Genomic DNA, 25,453 nt, shown 5'->3' on the forward strand with positions numbered 1-25,453 from the left:
CCTGCTGTATCTGGGGGGGCGCCGTGCGGCCCCCCGCTGTGTATAGATGGCTATGTGCGGCCCCCAGCTGTGTATAGATGGCTACGTGCGCCCCCCCGCTGTGGATAGATGGCTACGTGCGGACCCCCTCTGTGTATAGATGGTGCCGTGCGGCCCCCCGCCGTGTATTGATGGCGCCGTGCGGCCCCCTGCTGTGTAGAGATGGCGCCGTGCGGCTCCCCGCTGTGTATAGATGGCTACGTGCGGCCTCCCGCTGAGTATAGATGGCGCTGTGCGGCCTCCTGCTGTCTCTGGGGGGGGCGCCGTGCGGCCTCCCGCTGTGTATAGATGGCTACGTGCGGCCTCCCGCTGAGTATAGATGGCGCTGTGCGGCCTCCTGCTGTCTCTGAGGGGGGCGCCGTGCGGCCCCCCGCTGTGTATAGATGGCTACGTGCGGCCTCCCGCTGAGTATAGATGGCGCTGTGCGGCCTCCTGCTGTCTCTGGGGGGGGCGCCATGCGGGCCGAGTCCTATCCGATAAAATATCACATAGCATTCGGCAGTGTTATACGACAGTGTGAGCGAGCCCTTAGAGTCAAGGAATATTTACATGCAGATGATGATATTACTCTCCCAGTGTATATTTTTTTAGGCGAGTTCATAGTAAATGCTTTGCCTTTTTGACATGTGATCAACTAAAGAACAAGAAAGATTTAGGACCTCCCCTATAGAGAAACGGAAAATAGTTTGGAGGACTTGCATGTCCTTTTTTATTTATTATGAGAAAATCATAAAAGATCCAGTTTTTTAACCATGCTGTGACTTTCTGCTGAAGAGAGGGAGAGAGCTGCCCTATTCAGAGTCTGTAATAAGACCTGCTGACAAAAGTGTTGAAGATACAGTCTAATGTGAATTAACAATGAAAAAAAGTTTATTTCACAAATGGCTTGTATTTTTTTTAATACAAACTTTTTTGTGTTTACAGCTCCTTTAAAGGGAATCTGTCATCAGGTTTTTGCCACCTAATCTGAGAGCAGCATAATGTAGGGTTAGAGGCACTGATTCCTGTAATGTATCACTTACTGGGCTGCTTAGTGTTGTTTTGATAAAATCATTGATTTGTCAGAAGGTAATTGACTAGTAAGTTCTATAGGACCCCACCCACATCACTGATCAGTAGATTTCTGTGTACACTGAGCATGGGCAGAAAGCTGCCAATCAGTGGTGTGGCCGGGGCTATACAGAGCGCAGCATTCAGAGAGCTGCTAGATCTGCAGCAGATAAAACGGTGATTTTCTCAAAATGACAACAAGCAGCTGAAAAAGTGACACATCGCTGGAATCAGGGTATCTGCCCCAATATTGTGCTGCTCTCAGATGAGGCAGCACAATTAATGTTGTGCCAGATTAATTTCCCGTGAACTATCACATGATCTATCACAAGGGATCATGTGACATGTCATGTGATAAATCAGGTGTGGGGGGGCCGCGCCTTCTAAACTGCCCGGGGCCCTTGCTACTCTTAATCCACCCCAGGCCAGAAAGCATTGGTACTGAGATGTGGTCTATGGTCCCCACCTGCAGAACTACTCCTTTGTTGAGTGTGTCTTTATAATTGCCAATGGTTTCCATCTATTGTCTATTCCATTTGCACAACAGCATGTGAAATTGATTGTCAATCAGTGTTGTTTCCTAAGTGGACAGTTTGATTTCACAGAAGTTTGATTTACTTGGAGTTATATTCTGTTGTTTAAGTGTTCCCTTTATTTTTTTGAGCAGTATATGTATATATATATATATATATATATATATATATATATATATATATATATATATATATATATATACATACATACATATACATATACTGTGTATATATACACATACACACTTTTTAAGGGAGTTTCTTCACATGAATATGTGGTTCTAAACATTTTTTTTTATATCCCATAGTCATATCTGTCTGAAAAAAAGAATATGTTTTTAAATAATCATCTTAATTTAAGAGATTAAATATTCAGTCTTGATAAATATATTTACTGCATTTTTTCTAATCTAATGTTTCATTCTGATGCACACACCCAATATATAGCTAATTTTTTAAGACGCCTCTTAACTGAAGTATTTTTGAAGTATGGGAGGAAACCCAGTAGACTCTTATCTGATCTCCACCTACAACTCATGTGCTCCAGGGCAGATGTGATAACCTCTAAGATAGGGGTTTAGAATCTTTTTTTCTGCCCAAGGCCATTTTGATATCGTTAACATCATTCGTGTGCCATACAAAATTATCAACTTAAAATAATTCTCCTATATGTGTCAAACATTTAATTAACTCACCCCTAATGTCATGGCTAAAACGCCTTCTCTTTGGTGAGGAGTGTGATGTTAGATGGTTTGGATGATGTTGCTACTCACAACAACTGTTTTTCAGATTTCTATCGGTCTGGAGAGCAGTTGACTCTTTGCGATCATGAGTTTTGTAAGGAACGACTCACAACAGTAAGCTGTTCAGAATAGTGGTGTATATTACACTGCCTGTTTCCTCAAAGTGGGAAATTCATCACTGCTCATGATACACTTATAGAACTCAAGCAGTGGGAGGTCTGCTGTATACATCACATACAGTGGTGTGAAAAAGTGTTTTCCCCCTTCCTGATTTCTTATTGTTTTGCATGTTTGTCACACTTAAATGTTTCAGATCACAAAACAAAAAAAAAATAGACAAAGATAACACAATTAAACACAAAATGCAGTTTTTAAATTAAGATCTTTATTGTTAAGGGAAAAAGAAATCCAAACCTACAGGGCCCTGTGTGAAAAAGTGATTGCCCCTTCCCCCTTTTAAAACATAAATTAACTGCGGTTTATCACATCTTAGGGAAGCTGAATTCAGTTAACCTAGCCACACACAGGCTGTGCAAAAAAATGGTAGACACTAAATCAAGATCAGACAAATAAACACCAATAGTAAGAAAAATATGAAATGTAGTTTACCAACCATGGTACTTACATACAGTATGTTTTTTTCAGCAATTTCAAATATTGCAAAACGCAATATAAATATCCTTAGGGATGATTATACAATGGATCTGATTTTAGATAAAGGAATAAAAGTAGTATCACGCAATGCTCCAACAATAGGCAACCGAATATACAACCAGTGCATAGAAAAATTGGCTTTTTTTAAGCAGCTTTTACAAATGCGGTTCCTCCACATGTAAAACATGCCCATACACCATAAAGAAATTCACTTTTTCTAATAATAACAACCCTAACTATGACATAATTTTTTTTTTAAATTTCAACACAGATCATATTGTTTATTTCATCAAATATACCATATGTGATCTAAACATACATAGGTTCCACGGCAAGAAAATTAAAAACGCACATTAGAGAACATCTATATGATATTGAACACCCTCCGCTCGTAATACATCAGATATCTCTAAATATTTCATTAATACCCATCATAGACAAGCTAATGGTTTCTCTGTCTTTGGTATTGAACATATAGCAAGAAACTCCCGCGGTGGAGACAGAGAAAAACTGCTCCGCAATAGAGAGGCATATTGGATATTTATTCTAAACACCAGAGTCCCCTCGGGTCTTAATTTAAGAAAGGAAATGATGCTGCATTATTATTTTTTTGGTATAGCATTGTTTGTGTTTTGTTTTTTTTAAATGTTGGTTTTATATGTCTTCAGTCATGTGTTTGTAATTATTTTGTATAATCTGTGCAATGCCCTGTCTAGAGTTTCCTTTTTCAAACAGTCACCTGTCACTTATCTTGCTGATTGAACGGGTAAATAGGAGGTCTTCTCCCCTCTTCTAGTGAACATTTATACCAAGTTTAAGAACATGTGTTGTTCGAGACGCATCTAGTAAATCAGCACTTTACCCCCTGTTCCCCCTTTTTGCATAATCTATGGATTGTTGGATACTATGTACATATGAAATTATTTTATTTCAAGTTTTGCCTACCTTGACGTCTGGTGAGCTGGATCAACTTCTCCTATATTGCTGATTACTGTCACACCTGTTCTCAAACAAGAAATCACTTAAATAGGACCTGCCTGACAAAGTGAAGTAGACCAAAAGATCCTCAAAAGCTAGAAATCATGCTGCGATCCAAAGAATTTCAGGAATGAATGAGAAACAAAGTAATTGAGAGCTATCAATATGGAAAATGTTATAAAGCCATTACTAAAGCTTTGGGACTCAAGCGAACCACAGTGAGAGCCATTATCCACAAATGGCGAAAACATGGAACAGTGGTGAACCTTCTCAAGGATGGCCGGCCGACCAAAATTATCCCAAGAGCGCAGCAACAACTCATCCAAGAGGTCACAAAAGACCCTACAATAACATCCAAAAAAACTGCAGGCCTTACTTGCCTCAGTTAAGGTCAGTGTTCATGACTCCACCATAAGAAAGAGACTGGGCAAAAATGGCATGCATGGCAGAGTTCCAAGACAAAAAACACTGCTGAGCAAAAAGAACATAAAGGCTCATCTCAGTTTTGTCTCAAGACTTTTGGGAGAATACTCTGTGGACTGACAAGACAAAAGTTGAACTTTTTGGAAGGTGTACTTCCCATTACATCTGGCGTAGAAGTAACACAGCATTTGAGAAAAGGAACTTCATACCAACAGTAAAATATGGTGATGATATGGCCTGGGGCTGTTTTGCTGCTTCAGGACCTGCTAGACTTGCTGTGGTAAATGGAACCATGAATTCTGCTGTCTACCAAAAAATCCTGAAGGAGAATGTTCTGACCTCAAGCTGAAGTGCACTTGGGTTATGCAGCAGGACAATGATACAAAACACACCAGCAAGTCCACCTCTGAATAGCTTAAGAAAAACAAAATTAAGACTTTGGAATGGCCTAGCCAAAGTCCTGACCTTAATCCGATTGTGATGCTGTGGCATGACGTTAAAAAGGTGGTTCATGCTCAGAGACCCTACAATGTGGCTGAATTACAACAATTTTTCAAAGATGAGTGGCCAAAATTCCTCCTGAGCGTTGTAAAAGACTCATTGCCAGTTATCGCAAATGCTTTATTTGCAGTTGTTGCTGGTAAGAGTGGCCCAACCAATTATTAGGTTTAGGGGGCAATCACTTTTTCACACAGAGCTCTGTAGGTTTGGATTTATTTTTCCCTTAATAATAAAGACCTTCATTTTAAAATTGCATTTTGTGTTTACTTGTGTTATCGTTGTCTAATATTTACATTTGTTTAGTGATCTGAAACATTTAAGTTTGACAAACATGTAAAAGAATAAGAAACCAGTAAGGGGGGAAACACTTTTTCACACCTCTGTAGTATACACCGAAACTGCTGTATATACATCACATAGGAGACACCGAGACTGCCCCATACATCATATAGGAGACATTGAGACTGATTTGTATACATCACATAGGAAACATTGAGACTACTGTATGTACAGCACATAGGAGACACTGGGACTGCTGTATATATAACACATAGGAGATACAGAGACTGCTGTATATACAGCACATAGGCGATACTGAGACTGTTGCATATACAGCACATAGGAGACAACAAGACTGGTGTACATACATCACATAGGAGACACTGAGACTGCTGTATATACATCACATAGGAGATACTGGAATTGCTGTTTATACAGCATATAGGAGACACTGAGACTGCTGTATGTATAGCACATAGGAAAGACTGAGACTGCTGTATATACAGCACATAGGAGACAATGGGACTGCTGTTTATACAGTCCATAGAAGACACTGAGACTGCTGTATATACACCACATAGGAGTCACTGGGATTGGAATACTGATATCACTAAGGGACAGCTGGCTCCATCAAAGGGATGGGAGCACAGAAGAGAGTGCTAACTCCACTCACACAGAGCGTCCTGATGCATGAACTGGCCTGCATCCTGACAAAATCCTTTGTTGTATGTGCTGCAGCATTCAGTAGTAAGCATGCAATAGTGTGCGCATGCTCACTGTCTGAGACTGAATTAAACGCCCAGCGGCGGAAACACTGAGATGCCAGGGAATCTTCCCTGGGGGCCGGAGGAAATGTCATTGCAGGCCGTTTATGGCTCTTGAACCAGAGGTCCCCCACCCTTGCTGTAAGGTTATGAGCATCTAACATCTTTTTCAAGCGGGTTTGCTCAGAAACACACCTAAAAAAGCATTAAAAAACTAATAAAAGAATGAACATATGCACTGCAATGTCAAAAACAACTTGCTGTGCATATATCCAATCTTTTGGAAAGCAGCAAAGTAGTAAAAATAAGTGACCTGAGTCACCCGACCATTCTTCAGGCAGCTTCTGTTTGGAAGTTGGTCAATATTGTATACATAGTGTAAAATATTACTTTGTTCCCAATGCAACAGGAAATAGTCAATATATTGAGTGCCTTTTATGATGTGCTTTATCTACATATATTGACTAGTCCTAATAATAAACACTTATGAATAATTAATACACAACAACAAACAAATAATGATGAGGATGGTCCTACTGGAAATACACTGCTCAAAAAAATAAAGGGAACACTTAAAAAACAGAATATAACTCCAAGTAAATCAAACTTCTGTGAAATCAAACTGTCCAATTAGGAAGCAACACTGATTGACAATCAATTTCACATGCTGTTGTGCAAATGGAATAGACAATAGATGGAAATTATTGGCGATTATCAAGACACCCTCAATAAAGGAGTGGTTCTGCAGGTGGGGACCACAGACCACATCTCAGTACCAATGCTTTCTGGCTGATGTTTTGGTCACTTTTGAATGTTGGTTGTGCTTTCACACTCGTGGTAGCATGAGACGGACTCTACAACCCACAGAAGTTGCTCAGGTAGTGCAACTCATCCAGGATGGCACTTCAATGCGAGCTGTGGCAAGAAGGTGTGCTGTGTCTGTCAGCGTAGTGTCCAGAGGCTGGAGGCGCTACCAGGAGACAGGTCAGTACACCAGGAGAATCGGAGGGGGCCGTAGGAGGGCAACAACCAAGCAGCAGGACTGCTACCTCCGCCTTTGTGCAAGGAGGAACAAGAGGAGCACTGCCAGAGCCCTGCAAAATGACCTCCAGCAGGCCACAAATGTGCATGTGTCTGCACAAACGGTTACAAATCGACTCCATGAGGGTGGTATGAAGGCCTGACGTCCACAGATGGGGGTTGTGCTCACATCTCAACACCGTGCAGGACACTTGGAATTTGCCACAGAACATCAGGATTGACAAAGTCGCCACTGGCGCCCTGTGCTCTTCACAGATGAAAGCAGGTTCACACTGAGTACATGTGACAGAGTCTGGAGACGCCGTGGAGAGCGATCTGCTGCCTGCAACATCCTTCAGCATGACCGGTTTGGCAGTGGGTCAGTAATGGTGTGGGGGTGGCATTTCTTTGGAGGGCCGCACAGCCCTCCATGTGCTCGCCAGAGGTAGCCTGACTGCCATTAGGTACCAAGATGAGATCCTCAGACCCCTTGTGAGACCATATGCTGGTGCGGTTGGCCCTGGGTTCCTCCTAATGCAGGACAATGCCAGACCTCATGTGACTGGAGTGTGTCAGAAGTTCCTGCAAGGTGAAGGCATTGAAGCTATGGACTGGCCCACCCGTTCCCCAGACCTGAATCCGATTGAGCACATCTGGGACTTAATGTCTCTCTCCATCCACCAACGTCACGTTGCACCACAGACTGTCCAGGAGTTGGCGAATGCTTTAGTCCAGGTCTGGGAGGAGATCCCACAGGAGACCATCCTCAACTTCATCAGGAGCATGGCCAGGCATTGCAGGGAGGTCATACAGGCACGTGGTGGCCACACACAATACTGAGCCTCATTTTGACTTGTTTTAAGGACATTACATCAAAGTTGGATCAGCCTCTAGTGTGTTTTTCCACTTTAATTTTGGGGGTGACTCCAAATCCAGGCCTCCATTGGTTAATAAATTTGATTTCCATTGATGATTTTTGTGTGATTTTGTTGTCAGCACATTCAACTTTGTACAGAACAAAGTATTCAATGAGAATATTTCATTCATTCAGATCTAGGATGTGTTATTTGAGTGTTCCCTTTATTTTTTTGAGCAGTGTATAAATTTCCTTGATCTTAAAGGAACCTGTCATCTGATTCATACTGCTTAACCACGGGCAGCATGAATCAGACACTATCTGCATTATTGCAGCCAACTATGTTTTACTCTAAATCGCTGCTGTGTTTCAGAGAAAGCATACTTTGAAAAGACTTTTGGGGAGTATGTGTCTTGGACGACTTGTTCTAGTCAGGTCTTTGGTGGTTATTCCCAACTCCAATTCCCACAGCGTTTCAGAGTAAAACATACAAGACGGCAATAACGCATCCCATGTTTGAACCACGTTCAGCATGAATAAGACTATGTTCATATTGTGTTTTAGGCTACTCAGAGGCTCTGTCGGGGCTTATGTCTGAAGCCCTGGAAAATGCGGTTCAGATGTTTGTGCTGATGGGGCCATTGACTTTAATGACGCAGATGGAGTCACTGTTTTCTCTATCAGACATCATTTTAAGCAGTATCCACCTATTTGAGGAAGGCACCAAAACGTGGTCGACTGCACTTTGTTACCTGCTTCAAATAGGCAAACACTGTTGAAACTGATGTCCGATAGAGCACAATGTGACTTTGTCTGCATCATTAAGGTCAATGGCCCCGTTAGCACAAATACCCGAATCCTGTTTTCCAGTGCTTCAGATGTAAGCCCGGACAGAGCCACTGACAATAGCCTAAAACACAATATGAACTGTCTAGGATGGCAGGTTCCCTTTAACCCTTTCCATCTGCGCCAATTTCCATTTTTTAATTTTCGCTTTTTCCTCCCCTTCATCCTACAGCTATAACTTTTTTTTCTGTCCACAAAAACGTATGAAGGCTTGTGTTTGGCAGGATGAATCGCACTTTTGAATTACACCATTTATTTTATCACTAGATGGTGGCTCGATTCTAACGCATCGGGTATTCTAGAATATGTATGCGGCAGACCGGGCGCAATCAGCAGAGCGGTGTTTAAATTTGGCGCCAAAATCGCTGATTGGTCGCGGCCGGCAACCGCGACCAATCAGCAAAGCGGTCTTGAAATTTGGCGACTATATCGCTGATTGCTCACGGCCGGCGGTCGCGACTAATCAGCAGAGCGGGGTTTAAATTTTGCGCCAATAATGCTGATTGGTTGCGGCCGGCGGTCGCGACCAATCAGCAAAGCGGTGTTTAAATTTGGCGCCAATAATGGTGATTGGTTACGGCCGCGACCATTCAGCAGAGCGGTGTTTAAATTTGGCGGCAATAATGCTGATTAGTCGCGGCCGGCAATTTGGCGCCAACAATGCTGATTAGTCGCGGCCGGCAACCGCGACCAATCAGCAGAGCGGGGTTTAAATTTGGCGCCAAAATCGCTGATTGGTCGCGACCGCCGGCCGCGACCAATCAGCAGAGCGGGGTTTAAATTTGGCGCCAATAATGCTAATTGGTCGCAATCGCCGGCCGCGACCAATCAGCAGAGCGGTGTTTAAATTTGGCGCCAATACTGCTGATTGGTCGCGGCCGGCAACCGCGACCAATCAGCAGAGCGGGGTTTAAATTTGGCGCCAATACTGCTGATTGGTCATGGCTGGCAACCGCGACAAATCAGCAGAGCGGGGTTTAAATTTGGCGCCAATATTGCTGATTGGTCGCGGACGGCGACCGCGACTAATCAGCAGAGCGATGTTTAAATTTGGCGCCAATACTGCTGATTGATCTCAGCCAGCGACCGCGATCAATCAGCAGAGCGGTGTTTAAATTTGGCCCCAATAATGCTGATTAGTCGCGGCCGGCGGCCTCGACCAATCAGCAGAGCGTTGTTTAAATTTGGCGCCAATCTCGCTGATTACTCGCGGCTGGAGTCCGCGACCAATCAGCACAGCAGTGTTTAAATGTGGCGGCAAGATCGGTGATTGGTCGCGGCCGCTATTTAAATGTGGCGCCCAAATCGGTGATTGGTCGCGGGCAGCGGCCGCGACCAATCAGCAGAGCGGTGTTTAAATTTTACGCCAAAATCAGTGATTGGTCGGGTGCGGAGACCGCGACCAATCAGCGAATCGTATTGGTGAGGACCGGGGAGCGGAATCGTATTGGTGAGGACCGGGGAGCGGCGCTGCCTGTGCGGCTTCTTCCACTGCAAGAAGCTGGGAGATGAGCAACAGCTCGCAGCAGAAGTATCCCGACCCGCAGCGCCGCTCCCCGGTCCTCCCTTGACACGCTAGCCGCTGATGTCCCCACAGTATCTGCATGGTGTTACAAAGGTCCGGACATTTGTGTTAAAATTCGCTGATTGGTCGCTGGCGCTGCCCGTGACCAATCACCGATTTGGGCGCCAAATTTAAATATCGGCCGCGACCAATCACCGATCTTGGCTCCACATTTAAACACCGCTGTGCTGATTGGTCGCCAACGCTGGGCGCGACCAATCACCGGTTTTGGCGCCACATTTAAATAGCGTCCGGTGATTGGTCGTGGCCTATATTTACATTTGGCACCCAAATCGGTAATTGGTCGCGGGCAGCGTCCGCGACCAATCAGCACAGTAGTGTTTAACTTTTGCGGCAAGATCAGTGATTGCTCGTGGGCCAAGACCGCGACCAATCACCGATTTGTGCGGCACATGTAAATAGCGGCCGCGACCAATTGGATGTCAGCGCCGCTCACCGGTCCTCCCTTCACACCCTAGCCGCATGGATGTCAGCGGCGCTGCCTGTGCGGATACTTCCGCTGCGAGAACCCGGGACATGAGCGGGCGCTGGCAGCAGAAGTATGCCACCCCGCAGCGCCGCTCCCCAGTCCTCCCTTCACACCCTAGCCGCATGGATGTCAGCGCCGCTCCCCGGTCCTCCCTTCACACCCTAGCCGCATGGATGTCAGTGCCGCAAATTTAAATAGCGTCGGCGACCAATCAGCGATTTTTAACACAAATGTCCGGACCTTTGTAACACCATGCGGATACTGTGGGGACATCAGCGGCTAGGGTGTCAAGGGAGGACTGGGGAGCGGCGCTGCGGGTCGGGATACTTCTGCTGCGAGCGCCCGCTCACGTCCTGGGTTCTCGCAGCGGAAGTATCCGCACAGGCAGCGCCGCTGACATCCATGCGGCTGGGGTGTGAAGGGAGGACCGGGGAGCGGCGCTGACATCCAATTGGTCGCTATTTAAATGTGCCGCACAAATCGGTGATGGGTCGCGGTCTTGGCCCGCGACCAATCACTGATCTTGCCGCAAAAGTTAAACACTACTGTGCTGATTGGTCGCGGAATTTAAATATCGGCCGCGACCAATCACCGATCTTGGCTCCACATTTAAACACCGCTGTACTGATTGGTCGCCGACGCTATTTAAATGTGGCGCCAAAATCGGTGATTGGTCGTGCCCAGCGTCCGCGACCAATCAGCACAGCGGTGTTTAAATGTGGAGCCAAGATCGGTGATTGGTCGCGGCCGATATTTAAATTTGGCGCCCAAATCGGTGATTGGTCGCGGGCCGGGTCCGCGACCAATCAGCACAGTAGTGTTTAACTTTTGCGGTAAGATCAGTGATTGGTCGGGTCCGAAGACTGCGACCAATCATCGAATCGTCTTGGTGAGGACCGGGGAGCGGCGCTGCCTGTGCGGGTACTTCCGCAGCGAGAACCCGGGACATGAGCGGGCGCTCGCAGCAGAAGTATCCCGACCCGCAGCGCCGCTCCCCGGTCCTCCCTTCCGCATGGAAGTCAGCGACGCCGGCGGTCCTTCCGCTGCTACCAGCCGGGAGATGAGCACCTCGCGCCGGTCATCTCCCGGCTGCATCTCCGTCCCGCAGATGGGTCCGGCGGTCGAGGTCCTTCTGCTGTTACCGGCCGGGAGATGAGCGCCTCGCGGCGCTCATCTCCCGGCTGCATCGCCGCTGAGCTCCGTCCCGCAGATGAGCCGCTAATGGCCGCCATCTTTTTTCAGAAATCCCGCGGCGATGATTGGCCACTGCCGGACCAATGAGCGACGCGGGATTTCCAGGACAGACAGATAGACAGACAGACAGACAGACGGGATAAGACAATTATATAGTAGATGTGATGCACTGGAAAGCGGGAAGAAAAAATCCAAGTGCGGCAAAGTTGCAAATAAAGTGCACAATTGTTTTTTGGGATTTTTATTTACTACGTTAACCAAGTGTCATGCAGGGGAGAGAAGTACACACAACTAGAATAATGAATGAAGTCATTGACAAACCTTTTTAAATTGTCAATGTATAAGCACAAATGTTGTTTAGAAGAGATTTAATAAAGAGAGTTAATACTGTACCTTTTTCAGTTGCACAAAGGCATATTCCAAATCAGTACGTATACACAGTTCATCTTCAAACCTAGGAGGCAAGGATAGGATGTGTGTAAAGTTAGCAATTATCCCTATATAGGTCACATTACTAATGTACTATATTTTACAACTGCTAATTGTGTACAATTAGTCTAAGTTTTAGTTTGTGCTTCATAAAATGATTATTTTAGCAGCATTTTGTACAGCAGAGCTTTGTCTCATTACAAACACATCTGTAGTGCTTCTTATAATGCTGTCAGCTCAGCTGTATCCACTCCTCCCACACTGACTGCTGTGATGTGAAAGCTGAAAGTTGTTTTTAATCTAACTCATCTCTGCTCTACATTTAACTTTGCTATTAAATGGTTTTGCAGTGAAACCACTCTGTCTGCCATTACATGTCTCACACAAGAGAAAGTCTGTTCTAATGTATTGTGGGGGTGTTTTCTTTTTTTCCCAGTGTGTTGCTGGGTTCTTATGATTAACATAACTAAGGGGAAGAAGCACACTCCCCCAGTGAAAGATCTCTGAAAACACCCTTTGAACTTAACATAAGTTGTACCCTAAACTTTACTAGTTAATATTTCCACAAAGGAGAAGAAATTAAAAAAGAAAAGCTACATTTTATTAAGCTCTGCAGCCACTATTCCCTAATGTGGCCAGCTTAATATGCTAAAACTGATGAAAAGTCTATTTAAGGATGGGACCATGAAGCACAGACCATCAAGGACAGGGTAAGATTTGGTATGGAAGCTGAAACTGTAGGTGAGTATTATTTCTTTAGCTTTTTTTTTTAAACGCAGCCTTTTACCTTTAAATAATAATTTCTATTCCCTGGAAAACTTCTTTAACCCTATAGGCCACTATACACATTTGACTATAGTCGACCAAACTCAGTGATATTGACGAGATAGACCAAAAGGATCAACTGCTGAAGTTCAACAGGTTGGATCCTCCTTCCCTGACATGGTCTGTTGGTGGAGAGTCAGGAGGCCCCGATACACGTTCGACTGTCAGCTGATCCCGCTGATATTGGCGGGTTTGGACTGATTTAGTCTACTGTGTATAAGTACCTTAATATGGCAATGGTATTTTCCAAGACTATTTAAGGGATACTAAAGGATATATAGCAGGTGTAATCACAAACCTGATAATCTTATATTCTGGGTTGGTGCTGAATTTTGGCTGATTTATTGACTCTAAATTATAGGTTCCTCCCAATCATTTTGTTTTGCATCTTGGAGTTTCACCAATTCCATAGGTTATATATAGGCAATATGTTGTGATTCAGCTTAATAGGTATAATTATGAGTTAATAAATGATTTACTCACTGCTGAATACCTACCTGGCACATAGAATAGCATATAGGAGTTTTCTCCTGTCCTACCTATTAAGATCCTCAAATTTGATGATACTGTATATGGAGTACAGGCGAACTACCAACAGTTATCTCTCTAGACCTCTTCCGAAACACATGCATACTTTGTTCAGGCGAGCGTTCATGTGTTTTTAATGAGGAGAGTGGATGAGGCAGTGGGAACAATTGGATCTGACATTGAATTAAACATGCCCGATCCTTCTTATACCCATTTAGATAAGAACAAGCTTGTCTAAACGAAAACTCATAGCAACTCTCATTCCCTACTATTGCCACCTCTAAGTAGGTCAGCAAACATCAGATGAATGCTCATGCAGTGTGATCATTTCTAAGCATTGTTATCAGTGACATATTGTCCTGGGTAAACAAGAGATGTGCTAACAACACGATTTTCTATACACACAGAACCATCATATCAGCAATCATCCAGTGAAGTAACATGATCATCGAACTGTCACAGGACAATAAGTGACTGCCTATCTGCTTGTATATAGACAATCGTGAGTTGTTTAATGACCTGGATCCTGCCGTATAAACCTGGCATTACCATCAGTGGGTTCTGCCAAGATTAACCTAATATGTATGAAGGCGTTTAACATGGGTTAAGCATAAATTTCATCTAATATTTTTAAACTTTAGTCCAACTATTGGTCTATGAGGACCTTCTTAAACACCAGTGAATGCCTAAACAATCATGTCAAGTATAGTACTGTGCAAAAGTTTTAAGCAGGTGTGGAAAAAATGCCCCAAAGTAAAAATGCTTTCAAAAATAGAAGTAATAGTTTATTTTTATCAATTAACAAAATGTAATGTGAATAAACAAAAGAGAGAAATCTAAATCACATCAATATTTGGCATGACTATCCTTCAAAACAGCATCAATTCTTCTAGGTATAATTGAATAAAGTTTTTGAAGAAATTCATCTGGATGTTTGTTCTAAACATCTTGGAGAACTAACCACAAATCTTCTGTGAATGTCGGCTTATGCAATTCCTTCTGTCTCCATGTAATTGAGCACAGACTTGATGTTGAGGTCAAGGCTCTTTTTACTAAAATGCAGCCCTACTTCCACCATGCTTCATTCAGACACTCATTACTATACTGCTCTCTAGATCTTTGCTCAGAAAACTGCCTTTTGTTGCTGCCAAATATTTTAAAATTTTCACTCATGAGCCCAGACTGCCTGTTGACATTTTTCTACACCCCAGTTCCAATGTTTTCATGCATAGTTGTGTCAATTGTCCTGGATTTCATGTTTTCAGCTGCAATTCTTCTATGAAGACCACTTCTGGCCAGACTTCTCCAAACAATAAATATGTGTAGTTTGGTTTCACTGGTTGCTGCGAGTTCTGAGCAGATGGCACTGCTGGGTATCTTCCAATTTCAAAGGGAAATAATCATTATGTCTCTTTCATCTGCAGCACTAAGTTTCCCTGGCTGGCCACTGTGTTTACGGTCCTTAACCCTGCCCATTTTTTGGTATCCTCAATGCTGAGAAATATAAGCAGATGCTTATCCATTGTGTAATTCTATAAAAGAGGCATCTCATTGGCTCCAAATTTATTTTACAGCAGGACAATGACCCCAAACATACAACCAATGTCGTTATAAACTATCTTCAACAAACAAAAACAAGGAGTTCTGCAAATGATGATATGGCCCCCACAGAGCCTTGATCTTAACATTATTGAGTCTTTCTGAGATTACATGAAGAAACAGAAGATGTTTCCAAGATGTTTGGAACAACCTTCCTGACGAGTTGTTTCAAGAACTGTGTACAATTATACCTAGAAGAACCCAGTTTTGCAGGCAAAGGGCGGTCAAACCAAATATTGATTTGATTTAGATTTCTCATCTTTTGTCCATTCATTTTGCATTTTGTTAATTGATTAAAAAAAAATCTAAAACCACTTCCTATTTTGAAAGCATTCCTACTTTGCAGCATTTTTTCTACACCTGCCAAAAACTTTCGCACAGTGCTGTAAATCGTCAGCACAATCCCACAGACCAAAACTAACTTGTCTTTTATGTCATTGACAGAATCCACCACTTCCAGCAGGTTCTTCTGAGTCTCGTTGTTTCTCTTGGTTACACCATTGACTTGTCCAAGGAGGCGACTTATATATGAGAGGTAAATGGGTTCTAGATCTTTTTCAGAATTTTCTTCTTTCTGAAGCATTGACCAACGTTCCTCCAAAACCTGACGCTGTTTCTCCAGGAATCTAATCTGCAAATCACAATTAGATAATGAGACAGAATATTTAGATTTTGCATTTCCTGGTTGTCTAATCACAAATGCTTTTGATCCTTCAAAGGTGTGTTTGTCATTGGAGATTTACATTCTGTTTCACATATACACGAGATTCCACCACCTGATGTCTATATTCATTTTGTTCTCATGGTACCTGATACTGCTCAACGTGTCAGTAGATACCTCTCCCCATTTTGCTGGTATGTCAGATTCCACTATATCATGTACATGAGTGTCACAGATTGCATGTTGTCCTTACAAGGTCTACCTATGTCTTCACTTCCTCTATAGTGATAGACCATTAAATGGGATGACCGATAGAGCTATGGTATGATTGCCTAACAACTTCCTCCTATAGATGTATGAAAATAAAAAAATGGAAATGCATTCAGCATAATTTGGAGTCATCATGGATCAGAGCCATTTTAAGGAGTTGTCTGACTTAGAAATCCCCTTTTCAAATACTATTAAAGAATTTTGAATTAATTAAGAAGTAGCCTTCTTATCTTAGGTGTAAATAGTTTATCTCATACTCGAGGCCCTCGCACCTCTTGTGCATTACCTAGATAAGCTATTGATTTCAATGGCTTCATTTAATCTATGGTGGTGCTTTTGAGAAATCAAGCACTTGCTCCCTCGTTCCCCTCAAAAATTACAGATGATTTCTGGGGGAACCCCTAGCCAGGAACCCTGTTTGGTAATATTTTTACAGTGCAATCAGACCCTTATAGAAGATCTGTCACCAAGTCAAAAGTGTTCCGTTTTCATTCATATTTTATTCCTGCTGCTCACCAGAATAGGTCTTTTTATTAAAAATCCACCATGGTTTTTACCAATGGGGTGTTGCTTACATGATTCTTTGGGGGTGTGTGTTTAGGCTTCTCTGAATTATTACCCTCTAACCAACACCCACTTGTAAAGACCATAAAATTAGCACAAAGTAAAATGGACCAGAACTCTGGGACTGTATGATGTAATTAGAAAAAAAAAACAAGAAAATTCCTACAGTTTTTACCTGGTGACAGGTCCTCTTTAATTAAAGAAGGGGGGGAATATGTCAGTTATATCATCATTTTATGTTAGTGTTGATAATTTATGGCCATCTTAAAAGGGTATTTTTTTTAGTAAATGAAGCTTATTCATTTTATAATGACAATTACACAGATCGTTATCCTGATATCTGTACTGTAACTGAAAGGATCATACACCTGCATGACTTCTATTGATCACTGCACCGAGTTCCTGCGCCCAACTATCCTTGTAATATTACTTTGGGGACCATTTGATTTCTAATGTTTTCTAGAACTTTGTTTTATAGTAAAATATAATGTAACCAAACATTTAGAGCCATCTACCTGTTAATGCTTTCAAAAGATCTTTGTGCAGACACATATGTAATCATATGTCAAAGAACACATTTGCTTAAAGGGAAAGTGCCTGCAGGATTTCACCTCCCCCCAAACTATTTATATGGGTATGTACCTCTTTCAAAAACAAGTCCAGCAATACCTTTAAATGGCCAGTCTGTTCCTCCAATACTGAGAAATCAGCGTTTGAATTAATTTGTAAATGAGACTGTAGATCTGAAACCTCTGTCACTCCAGCTCTATTCCCCACCCAGCACTGCCCCCTCCTGCTTGACTGATGGCCTATATGCTGTGTGAATTAAGGTAAAGGAGCTATCAGTAGAGCAGCAAGAGGCGACACTAGGCAAGAAATAGAGTCGGAGTAACAGAGGCTTCAGATCTACAGTAGTTCTTTAGGCTAATTTGAATATCAATTAAAACCCTGATTTTTCAGTAATGCAGGAACAGACTGGCCATGAAATTATATTTCTGGACTTGTCTTTGAAAGAGCTGCATGCACAAATACAGTCATGTCTGAAAGTGTTGACATCCTTGAAATTGTTCCAGAAAATGAAGTATTTCTCTCAGACAATTATTGTAATCACACATGTTTTGTTATACACATGTTTATTTCCTTTGTATAGAATGGAAAAACACAAAAAAAACCTGAGAAAAAAGACAAATTGGATATCATTTCACACAAACCCCCAAAAATGGTCCGGACAAAATTGTTGGCACCATTCCTAAATTGTGGGTAAACAACTTTCTTTCAAGCATGTGATGCTCTTTCAAATTCACCTGTGGCAAGCAACAAGTGTGGGCAATATGAAAATGACACCTAAAACCAGATAAAAAGGGGAGTAGTTGACTCAATCTTTGTATTTTGTGTCAATTTCAATGGTGCCAACACTTTCGGCTATGAATGTAAATAGTTTGGGCTGCTTGAGCTGAGATCAGCGCGCTCAAGGGACAATATTGCGAGTAGCATTCTGCCCCTGTGGTCTCCAATAAGTGTAAAAGTAAAAATAAAATAAAAAACACTTTATACTCACTTTTACACTTAATTACCAGAAGCCATTGTCCCCTGTAAACTAATCAAAAGTAAACAAGGTCAATATCCCTCACCTGTCAGAAGTGTAAATAATCCAGTGTCTCACGCTGTAATCCATCTGACCGACATTTCTTCATCAGCATGTGTGGTGGCTTGAGGCAACCGCACACGCTGAGGAGCAGAGGAGAATGACTCGCTGCAGCGAGCGGGCCCCTGAACTGCGCTGCACTCATTGAGTGACAGGACAACACTCACTGAGCTCAGTGCAGTACAGGAGCCTGCTTGCTGCAGCGACTCAATCTCCTCAGCTCCTCAGTGTGTGCAGTCACCTCAAGCCACCGCACATGCTGATGAAGAAATGTCACACAGATGGATTATGGCGTGAGACACTAGATTCTTTACACTTCTGACAGGTGAGGGATATTGTTCTTTTTTATTTTTGGTTTGTTTACAGGGGACAATGGATTCAGAGAATTAGGTGTAAAGGTGAGTATAATGGGTTTTATTTTATTATTCTTATTTTTACACTTGTTGGAGACAGCAGAGGCAGAATACTACTCTCAACATTGTCCCTTGCTCACGCTGATCGCAACGCAAGCAGGGCACAATGATGAGAGATACCTCCAGCACCTGGCACCTGAGAACAGCTCTAACTCTACTGCTGATTCCCAGGTGCCGGAACGTTTCACACTGATAACACACGAAAGTCATCAGTGTACATGTGTGTGAGACGTTTTGCGACACGTGCAGTGTGGAAAAAATTGATATGTCCATGTGTTTTATCCACGGACTGTGGAAACACACTGACATGTGTGCAGACCCATTCATTTGAATGGGTCTTCGTGTGTATGTGTCTCCAGCCCTGGAAGGCACGAGGCCTGGAGGCCACACCTGTTGAGCCCTAAGCCACAGCTTTGGCAGAACAGAGCTAATGGAAGCCGCTAGACCCGGTAAAGGTAAAATCGGTGCTTGAAATGGACATTGATGTTGATTGCTGAAGGCTGCATCTGAAGCCAAGCGGGCATAGCTGCCACTGAAAAGGCTCTAGGATATTACATGCGTAACATGCCTGTGAGTCACTGAGATGGACTATGTTATAGTCAGTTTATGATGTTTAATAAACTGCTGGACTTTAGATTACCGGAAAACATTGCATGTGAGTTTTAATTGACCCGGTGAAGTGAGTGCCCCTCAACATGATGAATAACGCTACCTTACAATTGGTGGAGAATGCGGGCAACTGCAGCCTGGTTGCAAGGGGTAACGGCACAGAATGACGAATATGGATGCAAGCATCTGGCTATGCCTCGGTGGGGTCACGAAGATTAAAGCATCTGGCTGTAACTTGGTGGGGTTACGAAAATTGTCATCGCACTCAAACCTGGTTTGCTGTGGCTTGGTGAGGCCACGAAAATTTTTCCAGGGAGAGCGGTGTGAAGTGTGTAGTGTGAACAGCGTACCATGATGGCTATGAATGGAGCAGTATCCCCAGATCGAATGAAGAAGTGGTTAGATGATCGGCTACAAACATCCTTCAGCAAAATAGAGTATTCTGAAGAAATGCAGGAGCTGATAAAGATGGCTGTAAAGGGAGCAGAATATGAGACTGAAGCTATTGAGAGATTAAGGTGCCTGTTAAAATCACAGCAGGTATTTGGGAAACGACAACAGGACATTGTGCAGGAACGGCAGGAGCTGTTGGTACGTTACAGAATGGCGGCACCGGACCATTCCTTGAGTTCTCCTGTGGTACTGACACTATCCCAGAGGGCCCAGGGAGGTATTAAGATATGTTTTGAACTGGGTCCTAAGACTATCGCAGTTTTTTTTTTTAAAAGTACCCCCTACAGGTGTGGTTGTCCAAAAGGGGGCGGAGTCTCAAAAGGGATGGCGTATACAAAACCAGAATTGGTTACTGCTCGTGTGTTGGTACCGCCTAAAAATGACAATTCAACAGTTGATAACTGGGTAGCTCCAGTAGAAGGGGTTGACATCAAAGTGGGAGGTGACTTGTAGGTCCACAACACCATGGGGAGTGACACAGACCCCACAGCTGATGGTGACATTACGAAAGTAGAAAGAGAGTTCAGTCAGGAGGAGCTAAACGAGGTGAGAAAGTCCCCCTCTCATCGTCGAAGGCGCAAGGGCCACAAAAAAGTTGCTCCTGTAGCCTTTGCTGAAAGGGTAAATAAAGAGAATGCAATGCTGTGTGCCTTCATTCTAAGTGTGGATCCTCATTTAGAAGCAGAGGAGATCAGGAGGGAAGAGGAGGTGACGTTGCCAGAAGCAACCTCTGGTACAGTATCAGACAACAATGAAGATCAGGTGGAAGAGTTGGATGCAGTTCTGCAGATTCGTTACAAGCAGGATGATCTACTGAGACAGAAGGATCAGGAACCGACAGCCCTGAAAGGGGTGCTGAAAGAGGAGGTGGCCAATCATGACCAAGAGCTGGAGCCTATCAGGCAGCAGTATCAGAGTGACGTGCAGCAACTAAGGAAAAACATGGAGAACGTGTCCCAGGACCAGCTGAGCTTGGAGTCTGAACGGCAGAAAATAAACCAGGTTGTGAGGAACTTGCAGCAAGAACTGGAGGAAAGCAGCGAGGAAATCAACAAATGGAAGGAAATGTTCCAGAAAAATAAAGAGGACCTCCGCAAAACCAAAGAGGAGGTTTTGCAGTTGAAGCTTGAGAAAGTGGAGTCTGAAGATGAGCTGTATGAGATGAAAAATAGTTTCTCCCTGGTGCAGTCAGAGCTGAACCAAGTAAAGAAAGGCTCTATGGATGCGGAAGCAGCAGAGGTCACAAGAAAGGAAGTGCCGAGATTTCAGGTCAGGTGAAGCAGCTGATGCAGGAAAAGCAAAGGCTGGATGAGGGTCTACACCAGAGGGATAGGGAGCTATTTGCCTTAAAAGGGGAGCTGAAGGATGAAGTTTCTAGACGTGATCAAGACCTAGAACAACTGCACGAACAATTCAATAGGGAACTGCAACAAACCAAGAGAGACTATGAGGATCTCCTCAAGGTTAAGAAAAAACTAGAGGATGATAAAACTGATGTAGAGCACATGTGCCAAGTGATTGAGACCATTCTATAGGACACCCATGATGAGAATGATGATCTCCGTAGAAAGGTCCTAGGACTGGAAGCTCAGGTGAAGGAGCTGAAGACGTTCTGTGATAATCTTCAGAGGGCAGAGATGTGCCTTAAGGATAGAATCGGCAGGATGGAAGCTGAGCGGAAAAAGACGGAGGAGTCTATCTGAGAAGCCACAGACCAGGGTCAGGAGTTTGCCACTGGAGAAGGGAGGTATGAAGCAAATACCACCTCGAATAATGCGAGCTTGGGTGATTTGGTGGATGTAAGAGCCGAGATCAAGAAGCTCAAGGAGATGCTACAAGCCCATTTGAAGCAATAGAAGCTTGAGAGACTGGCTGTCGAGAGTTGAGTGGGCACATAGGAGACAGAGAGGGCTGAGAGAATTCTGCTGATAAAGGAGCAATTGAAGCAGGAAGAGCTTCAGAGATGGGCTTCTGAGAGGCGAATAGCTGAGCTAGAGGAAGAAGTTTTCGAGCTCAAAGGTCGCCTGGCAAAATACCAATAAGTGAACGAGGCCTCCTTGGAGAAGGAAAAGGGCAAACAAGTTGCGCTTAATCCTTTATACCATGAGAAGGTGGACCTGAGGAGAGCTGAGAGAGTGTTAAAAGATGATAAGTATGGAATGGAAGATGTCAAGAGGAGAATTCTTGAGTTCATAGCTGTGAGTCAGCTCAGGGGAAGCATACAGGGTGAAGAAGCTGAAAGTCCGTTGTCCCTGAAACCTGAGCCAGATGATCGTTTGGGGACCACTTGTGAGACAGAAACTTCTCGGTACAAGTGCCTCATAAATGTACCCGAAGATTTGAGAGAAGAATGCACCAGATAGTCAGTGCATGAAGAGTTTAAGAAGGCTGTGGGAGCCTGTAAGGTGTACTCAACCTCAAACCCTAAACAGCTGGTGGTCCTGTCCACAACCGAAGTCACAGTGAACAGAGTGGCTGTCCTAAGTGACATGCACTGGCGATGTGTTCGCACAAAGCGGATTGTCTGGTTGAAGACTGAACAAGCCATTAGACAACTGGAGCTTATGAGAAAAGCTCAAAGTCTGCAGGAAGAAGTCATCCGGGTGCCTCATGCTCTGGTAAGAAAGCTCATTGGGAGAAATGGCCAAGCCATGCAAATGATGGTAAAAAAGTCTGGTGTGATGAAAGTAAGCAGTCCACGTGATCATCAGGACTGGATACCGGATGAAGATGGCATGATGTCATTCTGTGCTGTGGAAACGGAAGAAAATCTTGCATATATACGAATGCTGATGGAGTACCGAGTGACATATCTGCGAGAGGTAGAACAGTTGAATCTCGCCAGACTGCGAATGGAAAGACAGCATCGCCTGAGCAGCAGAAGAGGGCAGCCGTCTATAAATTGTGAGACTCAACAGAGAAAGGGCCCTCCAAATAATAGAACGGCTACAGCAGAAGTTAGAGACCTTTCAAGATGTCCTGAGGATAGTGGGCGTGGGTTTAGAGGTAGTGAGTCCTCCAGTAACTCAGGTCTGAGAGGCCCATGCAAACGACCCAATAGAGTATAGGACAGTACGGAGTCGGACCTGACCTTAGATATAAGGGCAAGTGAGTTGCACTGCTGTGTCGACCGCTGGGAGCGGGGGAGGTCTGACAAGGTTACGACTCGGAAATGTGACTTGACGAAGTTAGTGACAATGACGGATGGTAGGTCTCTAAGGAATGGGCTAATGTTGATGACTAATGTTCCAGGGACTGAGCAGCGCAAACGTCAAGTACATGGTCTCTGTGTGATCTGTGGGTTATAATGTGATTGTGTATATCATGTGTTCAATACCATGGGCTTGAACAAGAAGGGGAGGATATGTAATGCAGCGGCTTGCTGCATTGCCAAAATGTCTGAGGGGGTGTGTTCTGGCTGACCACGTACCTCCCCTTCAGGTGGCTGATCACATGACTGTGACATCATCACAGGTCCTGTGCGCACAGAGGGATATATATATCCGGTTGGTTTTGAAACAGAGTGAGTCAAGAGACCTGATCCCTGTGTCTGGGACACCATTAGCCCTGGAAGGCACGAGGCCTGGAGGCCACACCTGGTGAGCCTTAAGCCACAGCTTTGGCAGAACAGAGCTGATGGAAGCCACTAGACCCGGCAAAGGTAAAATCGGTGCTTGAAATGGACATTGATGTTGATTGCTGAAGGCTGTATCTGAAGCCAAATGGGCATAGCTGTCACTGAAAATGCTCTAGGATATTACATGTGTAACATGCCTGCGAGCCACTGAGATGGACTATGTTATAGGCAGTTTATGATGTTTAATAAACTGCTGGACTTTAGATTACCGGAAAACGTTGCATGTGTGCTTTAATTGACCCGGTGAAGTGAGTGCCCCTCAACATGATGAATAAAGCTACCTTACATTTTATAGATTACAAAAATATATTAAATTTTCAATGTTTGTCCAACATTTTCTATACCTGAAGTTATCTGGTGGAGCGAAACATATTTGTAATCAGACTAGGGCTATGTGTGATCAGACAAGGCCTTTCTGTGATCGGATCTGGCCTATTTGTGATCAGACCAGGCCTAAGTGTGACCAGACCATGCCTGTGTGTAATCAGTCTAGGCCTATGTGTTTTCAGACAAGGCCTATATGTGATCAGATCAGCCTTATCTGAAAATCAGACAAGGGCTATCAGGCCAGGCCATTTGTGGTCAGACCATGCCCATGTGTAATCACACTAAAGCCCCCGTCTCACATAGCGAGATCGCTAGCAAGATCGCTGCTGAGTCACGGTTTTGGTGACGCAACAGCGACCTCACCATCGATGTCGCTATGTGTGACACTTTGCAGCCATCAGGCCCCTGCTGTGAGGTCGCTGATCGCTGCAGAATGTCCTGGACCTTTTTTTGGTCTTTGCCCTCCCGCTGGTCAGCACACATCGCTGTGTGTGACCAGCGGGACCAGCGATCAGGCTGGTAACCATGATAAACAGCGGGTTACTAGGGGCGCATGTGCACTTAGTAACCCGCTGTTTATCATGGTTACCACTCTGCTACGGTGAGCGGTAACCTCCCGCTCACCGTAGCAGAGTGGTAACCATGATAAACAGCGGGTTACTAGATGCGCGTGTGCCCCTAGTAACCCGCTGTTTATCATGGTTACCAACCTGCTCCTGCTTCAGCAGGCTGGTAACCAGGAGCAGGACATCGTGGAAAGATTCTTTCCACGATGTCGCTGCTCCCCTGATCGCTGGTGAGCCTGCCTGTTTGACAGCTCACCAGTGACCACATAGCGACGCAGAAACGATCCCTGACAGGTCGTATCGTTGTCGGGATCGCTGTAGCGTCGCTAAGTGTGACGGGGCCTTAAGTCTATATGTGATCAGAACAGGCCTATATGTGATCAGGATGGGCCTATACAAGTCACCATTTTGAGACATGAGTAGCCTCTCGTAAGGCCCTCATACACATAAGATAGCTGTTGACCACATGCATATTTATGGGGAAAAAAGAATAAGCTGCTGCCAGACATTTCTAGAGGCCTCAGGGGAAACAAAAGGTTCTGGAATTTAAATTCAAAGTGCCCAATTTTTCTCTTACCTTTCCCAGTCTAGTGGCCCTAGTGCATGTTGGATGCTCAGCCAAATCCACCTATTTTTACTTGTATGGCAGCCTTTGATAATGTCCTGTGCAGTACCTTATATTGACAACGCTCCCATATAGTGTCCAAATAAGAGAATCATACAATGGACAAATGACAATTGCCTAAATAACACTTTGCAATACACAAGCTAAGGAGTATCTACAATTCTGCATCCTATGCAGCTCCCTTTCTATAGAATTGTTCACCAAATGTGATTTAGACCTCATTAGGACATTCAAGATTTTTCTCCTACTACACAAAATAACCGTCCAATTTAATCAAAATGTGAATTGTTTTCTCCTTGTATTAATTCTTTTTGGACAACCTACAGCTGGATGCACTACTGGTGGCCCTTGTGTATTAAGTAAGCAAC

At 44.0% G+C, this 25,453-nt stretch overlaps 1 protein-coding gene across 2 annotated transcripts in view; it reads right to left on the bottom strand.

Annotated features, from left to right (window-relative positions):
- The window catches only part of LOC141197796 (keratin, type II cytoskeletal 80-like), a 61,824-nt gene that overhangs the window by 30,607 nt on the left and 5,764 nt on the right, over window positions 1-25,453 (bottom strand). For both annotated transcript variants that reach the window (XM_073662884.1, XM_073662881.1), the window contains exons 2-3: window positions 15,738-15,946; window positions 12,328-12,388 (exon numbers count right to left, since the gene is read on the bottom strand). In XM_073662884.1, the coding sequence (XP_073518985.1) occupies window positions 12,328-12,388; window positions 15,738-15,946 (270 nt within the window). The remainder of the gene's footprint in view (window positions 1-12,327; window positions 12,389-15,737; window positions 15,947-25,453) is intronic.

This window comes from Phyllobates terribilis, unplaced genomic scaffold (assembly GCF_046119375.1).
Source record: "Phyllobates terribilis strain yellow unplaced genomic scaffold, ASM4611937v1 Scaffold_2__4_contigs__length_985480577, whole genome shotgun sequence".
NCBI classification, from domain to species: Eukaryota; Metazoa; Chordata; class Amphibia; order Anura; family Dendrobatidae; genus Phyllobates; species Phyllobates terribilis.